At 39.9% G+C, this 12,326-nt stretch overlaps 1 protein-coding gene across 2 annotated transcripts in view; it reads left to right on the forward strand.

Annotated features, from left to right (window-relative positions):
• Positions 1-12,326, forward strand: part of SNX9 (sorting nexin 9) — a 65,640-nt gene that overhangs the window by 26,559 nt on the left and 26,755 nt on the right. The window contains exons 5-6 of one of the 2 annotated variants that reach the window (XM_075413863.1): positions 10,361-10,544; positions 11,292-11,445. In XM_075413863.1, the coding sequence (XP_075269978.1) occupies positions 10,361-10,544; positions 11,292-11,445 (338 nt within the window). The remainder of the gene's footprint in view (positions 1-10,360; positions 10,545-11,291; positions 11,446-12,326) is intronic. The other variant, XM_075413864.1, reaches the window with a different exon arrangement.

Below are 12,326 nucleotides of genomic sequence, written 5' to 3' on the forward strand. Positions count from 1 at the left end.
CATTTCTAAATGCTGGTGTTTTATGCTGTCTGTTATATTTTATGGTGACAGGGAGGGTACGATTGTATTACAAGAAGACTTTATAAAAGTGCGTCTGTATTAACAGGATGTTTGGGGATTTTTCTTAGTACTACTGTACTAAGAAAAATTACTTGCTATAAACATTAAGTCACTTTAACATACATGTAATTATACAACATCCTCACCTACCAATTTCGGTAAGTCAAAAGATGTTTTTAATTCATAAATTCCTTCCATTCTTCTAAGAATAAGTAAAAAAGCAGGTTGATGCATAGTCTTTCAGTACCATGCCATATTGAAAACAACAGATCTGGCTGAGTTGAAATGTGTGAGTGGGGGTTTGGTTTTCTTTTTTAAAAGACTAGTTAAACCACAATGGTGTGGTTTAACCCTGGCTGGCAGCTCAGCCCCATACAGCCACTCACTCACTCACACTCGGTGGGATGGGGGAGTGAATTGGAAGTGTAAAAGTGTGAGAACTCATGGGTTGAGATAAACACAGTTTAATAGGTAAAGCAAAAGCCACGCAAGCAAAGCGAAACAAGGAATTCATTCACCACTTCCCACCAGCAGGCAGCTGCTCAGCCATCTCCAGGAAAGCAGGGCTCCATCATGTGTCACAGTTGCTTGGGAAGACAGATGCCATTGCTCCGAACATCTCCCCTTCCTCCTTTTTCCCCATAGTGCTTATTGCTCAGCACGATGCCATACGGCATGGGGTATCCCTCTGGTCCGTTGGGGTCAGCTGGCTGTGTCCCCTCGCAGCCTCCTGTGCATCCCCAGCCTGCTTGCTGGTGGGATGGGGTGAGAAACAGAGAAGGCCTTGATGCTGTGCAAGCACTGTTCAGCAGTAATTAAAATACCCTTGTGTTACCAACACTGTTTTGGTCACAAATCCAAAACATAGCCCCATAGTAGCTACTATGAAGAAAATCAATTCTATCTCAGTCAAAACTGGTACAACCAGTTATATCTGAATGCAAACTTTGTCTATAACTTATTTTTCTGTCTTAGTTTTATTTTTGAAGTTCTGAACTGGTTAGCTTATCAGTTTAGAAATAAATCTCAAATGGCAGTGTGCTTCTGACAGGGCTTCAAAAAATTTCTGACAGATTTATTTTTTAGCTTTATACACTATATTTTCACTGGTATACCTTCATATGCCCTGATAGGTCTGGGGAGATGACTGTTTTTCTTGAGTAGCAATGCTGCATGTAATGCAGAACCCTAAGTCGTTACAGTTTTCCCAGATCAGTTTCTGTTCATGCATATCTCTCTCTCAAAATTAAACTGACTTACTCCTCCTGTCTACATCAATCCTCTTCTGCTTTCCAGGCAAACAAGAGACTTGTGCTTTCGTGCTCTGGAACCTGTAACTTCTTGGTGTTAAGAAAAGTTTGTCGGCTCAAACACTGCCCTACTCCCTGTCTGTCCTAGAAGAATTTTTATTGGTTCTGATCAGTAAATAATCTCCTGAAAAGTAATTAATAAGCAGTAACTAAAGGCAGCTGCTCTTACTTCCTTTTCTTCACTGAGAAAGATATGATCACAGCAGCACTTTGGTTTTATAGCTTACCTGGGTTTGCCACAAATGTAAGGAGACAGTAGAAAAGGGGCACAGAGGTACTTCTGAAGGAGAAGAGAAGCACTCCATATGACCCTTGGCAGTTTGCTCTTCCACAACTTGTTACTTGCATCAGTAGTGTCCAGCAGTAGCTGCCTTGGTAAAGCTTGCAGCTGCTGCTTTAAAGAGCTACCTGAAGAAGATATTGGGGATATGAAAGCAATCAGAGGAAGCAATGAAGCTAATTATACACAAACAAGGGAAAAAAATTACTGAAGTTTACTCTTTTTACACTCAGAAGAAGAAAAGCAGACAGGAGAATTTAAAGTTACATCTGCTTGTAATGTTTTGTGGTTTAATGTCTAAAAAGTCTTTAAAAATTATTCAACAAAATACAATGTAAGTAATGCTTAGCTGCCAAAGATGGAGGCTGTTGCATGACTTTTGTGTGGGTCTTAGGCTGTTTTGACCTTGTAGCACTTGGACAGAGGAAGCAAAGGGAATGAGAAATCTTTCTTCTCTGTCAATCCACTGTTCCTCTGAGAGGCAGTGCAGGTTGCTAATTTTAGACCATCATTGGGAACAATCAGTGAGTAAATATATCGGCACTTATGTTTTTCCTGTTTGTTAGAATTGCATATATATGTTAAGTTACGTGTAAACTCTTCTCGTATTAGAATAACAGTGGCAATAATGACACTGAAATGAATATAAATTATGGCAGGTTAAACCAAATAAATATCTTGAAATACACTGAACACAATTTCTCATTTCTGATGAAAAATGAGTAGTGTATTTTTCTCTTGTAGTGTTTCTTTGATGCTGAGTTGCTTCCAGGGGCTGTAGCTGTTCCAGGCTTTTAAATAGTGTTTCTCATTGAAGTTGACCAAGAGGGTGTTAGCTTGGTGGCCTTTGGAGCCTTCATAATTAAAGTATGTGTGGAAGTACAGACATTAATGTAAAATTCATTCTGAGCAGTCTCCTCCAACTGCTGGGTTTTTTTAGTCATCATGACTAGTGCTTCTCAAGTCACAGCTGTACTTGCATTTATTTTGCTCGTGTTCCAGGTTCAGAAACTGCTCTTTTAACAGTTATGTTCTCTCTCTCCATTCTAAACCACAACTTATGGTGTTTTTTCATTTATCTAGATTAAATGTTTTAAAAGTTGTGAACAAATATCAGCTTTCTGTTTTAACAGTAGTGTGTGTCTGAGTTACTTAGATTTCATCTAAATTAAATCCAAATTACAACTATATTGGCCCAATTCCTTACTAAGAAGCTAAAGCTTTTTTGTCTGTACAGTAGTCTCATTAGTGGTCTGTAAACAAACTTTATGTAAAATTAGCCAAAATGTAGTCCAGCTGTTTACAGCCTGTGGTAACATGCATATTTGAACATAGGATAGAAATGCTACAAATTTTAGTATACTATATATTTTAGTTTGTATGGTTGCTCCTTCCTTCTCTCTAGAGCTTAAAGTCTGTCCTTTTTCCCTGCCCTGGAGAATAAAAAACTGGTATTAAAAATGTATACACAAAATTAAGGTGGAGTGCTGCCTGTCTGTTTCAGGGTGGAAGTGGATCACCAGCTATGTTGATATAAAGAGCTGTAGATGTGGCTTCACAGTATTTAAGATATAAAAATAGTTCTTGTAGATAACTGTAAGTTGCATTTGTAGAGGAGTTTGTTCCCTTTTCTTGACACTGGTTGTCTAATCACTACCAAGTCTACTTCTCTGAAGATGACTGTACAGCCCTACTTGGTTCTGGATAAAATAAGTAGCCTGAGAGTTCGCAGCCAGCAGAAATCATTCATGTTTGTATTGTTTTATCCAGTGGTTAAGTGTGAATTCACTCAGCATAGCTTCTCTCTCAGTAGAAGAAAGAGAAGTGCCACACAGTTGTTGAAGTATATGAAAATAAAAGGGCTGTCTTTATGTGTAGAAAGCCCTTTCCCTTCAGAAAACTGTGACTTCTGTGTAGGCAAGATGAATAAATAGTAGTGAAAACTCCTAGATTGGTGTGCAGGAGCTGAGACAGCTCTCAACTTGTGTCTACACACTAGGTAACTTGTTGAATGTGCATAAGGAGGATGGTAAAGAAGCCATTCCTGGAGCTTTACTTCATACCTATTCCACTCTTTGCAACTTAGTGCTGGAAAGGCAAACTGTCATTGTTAAATTTGCATACCGTAACACCCCCCCACCCCCCCACCCCCCCCCCCGAACTGCTATGAGCAGCAATAAATGCTAAGACTGGAAAAAAAAATATAGTGCTTTTATTGAGAGTGCACTATTCTATTTAAGTGGAAATTTTGACATGCATGTTATTGTGTTCCTGTAACAGCATTTCTGCTCTCTGAGGTTGCCATGTGTGTGGTAAAATAGAAGCATTTACATGGGCAATGTGATCCACTCATGTTTGCTTGAGTCCAGTTTGTCGTCTTAAACCAGTATGCTAGACTGCCTTATAAAATACACAGCCAGGTTCACTGTGGAAACAACAGGTACAACTCTCTTTGGATTTTGGAAAGTACAGCTTCCTTGACTAGTAAACATTAACTCTGCATAAATGTATACGTTTGTAAGATTAAGTATAAAGTTGCCTTTGTGTGTGCATGAGCGATGTCTAGAAGGGCATAGTGCAAAAGATAGCTAAAAAGAAGTACAAGCAGAACTGGTGGGTTAGAACTGTCCAGAAGTAGGGGCGGGGGGGGAGGGGGGAAGCCAGAGTGTTTTATGCTAGTTTGGCTTTCATGATTAGTGACTTCTAGTTCCTGTTACAGATACTGACACTATAACATCCTCCATTGCTACGTGTAATTTGAAAGCAACTTTTTCCTCCCGCCCCCGTCGCAATCGTGATATTGCATTCAGACCAGGAACAGGAATTTGTGACAGATTTTTGTCTGACTAAAGTATCAGGCAGTGACTCCCATACAGTACTGGAAAGAGTGGCTTGCTTGCTTTGAAATGAATCGCATTCACATATTGAAAAATAACCGTCCAAAATATGACAGTGATTGTACCCATTCCAGTTATGGACCTGTCTTGAACTTTTTTTGTGGGTATCCCAGTAGAATGCAAAGGCTCAGTGAGCAAGTTGTTAAACTATAATACTGTAATCACTCCTCACCTATGGTCTACACCCATACCCTCAGGCAAAACTGACTATTGAAATAGTCAGTTTTCCACAATTTGCGGTGTTTACATGCTCTTTTTCTTGTAGCTTTGTTTTCATTTGACTTGCTGTTTTGCGAGGTAGCCTCGTGGTCTCATAGTTTGGCATTGACTATGTAAAGGATATTTTAACTTGCTGATGGTGACAAACTTGTTAGCCCTCCTGTGAGTGTTTCTACTTGCTTGCACACTTGCGGTGACATGCGTGTGTGCATGATCCCCTCCACCACAACAGGAGGCTTACTGCAGTGTATAGTTTCCTTTCTGATTTAATTTTTTTGTTTGTTGTTCACTGAGCACTTCTTATTTTAATATGGAATTGTTGGCATTTGTCATTGAAAGCGGTAAGCTGAAGAGCCTTAGCCAGTAATATGCTTCAACTCCTCAAAACAAAAAAAGGCAAAAAACAAACAAACACACAAAAAAACCACCACAAAGCAAAAAACAAAACCAAAAAAACACCCATAAAATGGTGACGAGGGAAACCCCTGTCCTGTGTTCCCAACAAAAATACAGAGTTCTTTTCCCAAAACGCAAGGATAAAGCCTTGTTTAATCTCTTTAGCCTGATCCTGGGATGTCTAGAGAATATCAGAGAGGAACAGGGAGTCTTTCTTCCGTTTCTGGCATTGCTGTGACTGCTACTTGGAAAAGCGTCTGAAATTTCTCATCTGTGTTTCAAGAAGAAACCGTTCAGGATTGAAATCAGCTCAAGAGAAGACAAGGATATAAAGAGGCGACTTGATTGCCATTTACATGTGCAGGTGTGAGTAACAAAAACAGAAGCCTGAGGGTGCTCCATTGGATAAATGTATGTAGGATTTTTAGTAGCTGAAAGCTGAAACTAAGCAAACTTTCATTTTAAAAAGTAAATCACTTCCTTTAAGCAGCTAGGGAGAAAATAAATGTGGAATTTTTTATCTCCCCTCGTCCCATCACTGAGTATTCTTTGATCAAGTCTAAATTATGTATCTTTCTAAAAGACCATTCTGTACTTCAAACATAGCTTTTCTTGAGCTGAATCAAGAGTTAATAGATGGAAATCTGTGCCTGCACTGTGCAGAAGCAATGCAGCCTCCAGTCCACTGTGGCTGTGAATAACCTCACAGGTAAGGAAATGGGATTGGAAGTGGGAAAAGAACAAAGAACTAACTGCTCTGCTCTTCATGGTGCTGCTGAGGGTCCTCTCTCCTGTTGCTTTCATGTATTAATCCGCAGGAACTTTCTAGTATGTGAGTCTGTAAGGCTGGTTATCCCTTAAAGTCTAGCCCATCTCCACTTTTGCTTTTCCTAGAGGATTTCTTTAAGGAGAAAATGTGTTTTAATTATACAATAGAAAAGAGGGCCTGCCTTCATGAGTGAAAGAAGTGCCTGAGACCACAAGGTAATGATTTACCAGGAAGAAAGCTTGGGCATAAAATATCATGGACATGGCAGCTACTTCAGTATCTGTTGATGTGCACAATTGCTCTGTGGTAAACACAGCACAATGGATGCAGGTCTCTGCTGCAGAGCAGGCTTTTAGCTCTTCACATTTCTTCCTGGAGGAAAAAAGCTTGATTTTTAAGGTGGCTCTCTATATTCACTTACTTCTTTTTTTGATGTATCTATTCAGAGATTGTTATCCAAAGAACTTGAGTTTAGTGTAATGTCTGAGTATGCCTAAGGCTTTGCCTCCATGCAGGTAGCTAAGGCAGCTATAAAACTGGAGCGGTATGTTCATTCCTTTGAGCTATTCAGTTGAGCCACCATGACTTTGCTTGTATTTTCTGCCATTACTCTGTGCTGTCTGTCTCTTCTCAACCCCTCTTCAAGAGCATAACATTTCCCATTACAGCTTTGGCTGTCCTGGACTTCCCTTGATCAGGTTTGACTTACTTTCTTTACTTGCTGCTTCAGTATGGCTTCTGTCTCTCAGAGTAGATTTCAAGGTGAATTTCTTATGGTTGGAGATTGTCAATTTTGATGGCACAGTTACCTAGATCTTTCTAGGTACTCAGCTTAGTTTTAGCATCTGAACATCATGTTTGGTTTGGCTTTTGTCCCGCAGGAGCAGAATGGATCTGTTCGTCCATCAGGAGCATCCATTAATATGAAGGAGTCTGCCAGGAACAACTTAGCCAAGAGGTCAAAAAAAGATTTTTAGCCAGGGCAGAGAGACACCTCAGTGACTTACCTTAGCTTTACTGTCTGTAACTTTGGGTTCTACAGAAAGTAGAAAAGATGTCACTTCTTCGTATTTAATTCATGATTCATTTGGTGAAGATAGTGATATTCCAACCCCAAGCTGAGCATTTTCCTGTTGTGGTGGAATTTTTTTCTCATTCAACTATAATTAGATCTTTAAAAACATATGAGACTTCTTCCCCCACTCCACCAGCCCCCCACCGGTAATGATCTGTTTCTATAGCGAATTTGAATCTGCCCTTAATGGAAGACTCTTAAAATATTTAGTAATGTGTTCCTTCTATCTGTTCCCCAAGTAGCCTTTTTGTGGTGTTTTTTATCCTAGAAGAGTAGGAGCGAGCAAGTCCGTAATAGTCTACAAAAGGGAAAATCAGCTGCCTTTAAGAAGTTTATTCTTGAATTTAATCTCAGTGTACTTGTTTGATGTTACCCAGAGGAGCAAAGAGATGCAGTGTTTCATTTGAAGATTGGTAGTTTCTTAATTATGCATGGTGTGGCACTTGCATTTGAGGTTGCCTGCTTACTTGGATGCTAGGTGTGCTGCATCAAGTTATATTGACTAAATAACAGCTTCTTGCAAGGACTATTCATCTTTTTTGTGCTGACTAAAGAGAGGTCAGAGGATTATCAACTTCTGTTATGGAAAACTAAAGGTGTGAGAACATGTAACTTGATTACTTACAAAATACTTGCTGGTTTAATTAGGGTTTATTTAATCAGAGCTAAGCCACACAAATGGGTTCTCATACAGAAGATGTCAGCTGCTGAGATCCACGGAACTGCTGACTAGAACTGAGATTACACTTTTAATAAATACTGTGTCTTTACTTGGTCCTCCGCAGTACTCCACATTTACTGATTTTTGGCTGCTACTTAGAAGTGTCCACAGTGTGTGTGTGTGTGTGTGTATAGGCAAATATTTAAAGAAAGATGAAAGGAGACCTGTACGTGATCCTTGAGATGTGTTGTCTATATATACATTCATACCTGATCTCTTACCCTCTTCCCTAGTGCCTCAGAAAGAAATGTGGACCATTTGGCTGAAACAAGCCAAGTGGGAATAGCGTATCCCACCCCTTTTATAGCCTGTGGGTGATATGCATAGGGGCAAGAGCTTATCCCTCAGGGACACTTCAGAAGTAAAATTTTCTGATTTGAATAGTGCTTCCGTATAGGTACACAGAGATAAAATATCTGAGAGGGCAGTTTAGGTAATCCATTTCCCCTTGCTATACAGCACTTAGTATGTGTCAGCAACTGCCTGCAAGTTTGGTGATAATTGCTCTTGACGGTCATTCCTTAGTAGTGTACCCAGTGTTAATATTGTTGCCTCCCCCTTGTTTTGCAGCAAATTATAAGGTTTCTTTGCCACCCACTCATGTACCAGACTTCACATGAACTACAGAGAAGAGGAAAACTTTACTCAGCCTTTGGGCAATCATCCCACTTCTGGGCTTTCATTTGCCTGTGATCAGCACAACATATATTGCAGAAGTGTATGCAAATGAATATTATGCAAACTATTCTTTTCTAGTTGCTCTAAGTTATGTTAGGAGCAGGCACGCTTTTTCATGTCATTGGGCCCCAGTGTATGTGTTTTTGTTTAGCAAAGGTAATAAGCTCTGACTGATGGCATGTATGGTTATTTCTCTTTACATAAATTGCCATCAGGTGAACATCATGGTAAGAGCAGGCTATTATAAGCTACTGGCAGCTTCTTTGTAGTTGCTGAGACTATCAGCTGTGTATCAGCTATCCAAGAATTAGGTAGACCTCAATGATATTGCTAGCTTAGGGAGCAGTGTTCTCGTATCAGCTTCACCCTCAAACAAATACCCCAAACTATCAATATGGAAGCTGTCCACATAATCTCTCTCACTCCATCAGTTGCTAGAGACCCACTGACTCTCGTGAGTCTGCTGAATGGTGATTTCCCCCCAGCCTAGGGGGTTTGGTCTTGATTTCCAGATCCTGGGGATTCTGTACCTAAGGAACAGATGTTATGAGATGAACAACATTTTCAGGTCTTAAAGGTTTGATAGAGTCTTTGAAATCTGACTGTCAGATGACTTTATTTTAGCGAAAACTAAAGCAAGAGCTCTTATTCCAAAGTATCTCAAAGTTGAAGTGAGAGGAGAGAATTTTTAACGGAGAAAAATGGAATGTGGAGTAGCTGTGCCTTTTCTGTGTATTTTGTGTAAGAAACAAACTTATTCAACGTTTTTGCAGAGAATAATTTGCTTTTGATGGGAGTTTTATTAAATTTTCTGTGCTGGCAAATGCTCTAAGATTCAGGTAAATTTTATAGTCTAATAGCAATGAGTTTATATTAGGCATACTTTCTTTGATATGATGGTTCATGCCAAAAATAATGCACTGGCTTCTGTAGGTTTTGAGGCTTCCTTTCACAAAACTCACTTTCTCCCTCTGCTGAACAAGACAAGCTTCATAGGCTTTGTTTGCTTTCCTTCCCCTTCTCCTCCTCCTTCTTCCTCCTACACTTTGGATGTGTGAGTTCTGATTTGTGTGTGTTTTTTTCTTTCTGCCAGCTAGTCTCTGCCCTAAGTGTCTGGAGTAAACTGCACTGAACTATTTAATGCTTTTTCAAAGTATAGTGTTAAAATCAAGGAACTGCACAGGATGCTAAGCTATTAACCTGACTTACTGGCAGATGAACTTGACAAATTGATGCAGTACTCGGAGACATGTCTGCTCTGCACTCTTTCGCTGAGGTTTCCACCTCCACCACAGCATCAGCAGAAGGGGGTGTGTGATTACCCTCACCAGAAGCTTATGCTGAGAGAGTAGGTCTACAGGGAGATGCCAGACTCTTCCCTGGCAGGTGTTTGTCCCCTCTTCTGTGCTGTGAATGAGTTAAGCTCTGACAGGGAAGCTGAGCAGGTTGCTGGCCCTACCTCCCTAACTGTCACACCAGTAGCGTTGGCATGGGTGGGCAATTTATGATTTGCTTTTAGTAAAGCCACTAATCTGAGTTTGATAAAATAAGCATTAAAAAAACCCTTGACTTTTGAGTTTCTGTTTTAAATGTGCTAATTAGTCCCTGGCTTAATGTAATTAATAGTTATGGTGTTGGTGTAAAATAATTACCATGGGTACGAATGCTTCCTAACACTGTTGGAACAAATAGTTTAATTTCCCTGAGGAGATGTAACACTCTTATATTAATATGTATTGGTGTCACATTGCTGGAAAGCTGATCAGTTCTCCCGGGTACTTATTACATTTAAGAGTTGTGTAGCTGGGAATGTAAGATTTGGCGGCTGCTCCTAAATTGAACAAGTGCTGAATGAAAACTTGTAGCCTTATCAGTAGGAGATCAAGAAGAAAGTACCTGGTTGTTGCTCACTTCTTCAGCAATTTCTTTTTTACTTGTGTCTTTGTACAATGTAGGCAAACAGTGCCAGTGATCCGTGGTCCAGCTGGAATCCTGGGAAGTCTGGGAACTGGGATAATGGAAGTGCTGTTGACAGCTGGGCGATGAAACCTGAAAGTGCAGCTGGCCAGAGAAACAATGCTGCAAATAACTGGGAGGCAGCAACAGCATTTGGTCATCCACAAGCATATCAAGGACCAGGTGTGCTAATATTGCTCATATCTTTTAATAAATTGGAGTAGGTGAACAGCAGAGGTAACAATTGCTTAATCTTTCGTAACTATAGAACATGGCTTATTTAAAAAACAAAACAAAACTAGTTTCCTGGTAGCACATTGCCACATGGGTAAACAGGACACTAAAATAATAGGTATTTAAAAAAAAATAAATCATATACACAGTAACAGACATCTCAAACTTGTATAGAAATCTGGCAAGACAAAGTCTTGTGCCTGCATGATCTATTCTCAGGCATGTTGTTCAACTTGCGTAACTGGAACTTTTAAACACCCTTGAATTTGTGCCCTCAGGCCTGTAAAGAAGTAGTCTTAGGTCCTTAATTGTAGGAAGTGCCTAGCCTTTCAGAAGGCTTCTCTACCTTTTGTAGTAAAAGCATAAATTAAGAGGAGAACTCATAAGTGGAGAATGTTAACCTGGAGTCTATGAATGTGGAACACTATTGAATTCATCTTAACACACCAGAATCTCTACTTTCTTTTCTTTTTTTTTCTCCCCTATCCCTCAATGTGTTTCTAGTGTAGTATTTTGCAGGTAGTATTTGATGGGGATGGTGGTAATTGAGGAGGGATCATAAAATAGAAGGCCGAACTAGATCTTAATATATTTGCCTTGTTGATGTGTGAGTGCTAAGGTAGATGCTTCTGCTTTTAAAGAGAAAATATTTAACTTTCTCCTTTCCCTACCTCCCTGCCCCATTCTGTACTTCAGCAGCTGCTGATGACGATGATTGGGATGATGACTGGGATGACCCAAAATCAGCTTCACCATCTTATCTTGGTTACAAGGAAACTGAGGCATCGGAGGCTGGGGGGATCCAGCGTGGAAATTCTCGTGCAGCTGCTATGAAGATACCACTTAACAAGTAATGGAAAATGCGGGGCAAATGTGTATATGTTGAAGAGAATTTGAATTTGTCAAGATGTGTAAATGTGTGACCATTCAACATTCTTGAAATATGCAATGTTACGATTACAATTTGGGGGTAAAAGTGGAGATGGATTTGTCACTCAGCATTCTCCCTGTGTGATCAGAGAACACAGATCCATGAAAGCCTGAAAGTACATGACAATGCTGTATAATTTTTTGAGGTGTTATACAGGCAAATGACACTTTTACAGGGTCTGAACTTCTGAACCTACTGGTCTTTAAATTTTAGTGGGCCTTAATGTTATGTGTGCTTAGGCAAAATAAAAGGTGACGGGTGGCTTCTCCATACAGCGAGACTGATCAGACCTGCTGCCCCAGAGTTCATGAGCAATTTGAGTTGCTAGGAGTGGGGAAAAGTTCTGCTTTCCTGTGACTGTATTTGGGTTGATTCTTGAGCCACAGAAAGCTTAATTTTTATTTTTTTTTAAGATAAAAATCATGTGACAGCATGAAGCTTGTCATGGTTATGCTAGCACTATCTCATGTTAAAACTTTAGTTTATTCTAAAACTACTGTTACTCTGAGAAGCTACTAGCTACTGTGTGGTAATTGAGTGGGTGAAAGCAGAGTAGAAAAGAAGTGCAGAGTAATGGTCTCCTCTGGTAGGTAACTAAAATTAACAACTAGTCACGCAGAGACAGTTGATTTTGTGGATCAGTGGAGGCTTTGTCCAGTTTTGCAACCATACCTTTGCATCATTGTGGCATCTACTTGTTGGAAACCCATTTAGTATAACCAGCATAAACACACCTTATTTTAAGAGTGTTATTTGTCTGTGAAGTAAGTGCTGCTCCTCGTGTTTCCACAAGCAGGCAG

The sequence above is a fragment of the Opisthocomus hoazin genome, chromosome 2 (genome assembly GCF_030867145.1).
Source record: "Opisthocomus hoazin isolate bOpiHoa1 chromosome 2, bOpiHoa1.hap1, whole genome shotgun sequence".
NCBI classification, from domain to species: domain Eukaryota; kingdom Metazoa; phylum Chordata; class Aves; order Opisthocomiformes; family Opisthocomidae; genus Opisthocomus; species Opisthocomus hoazin.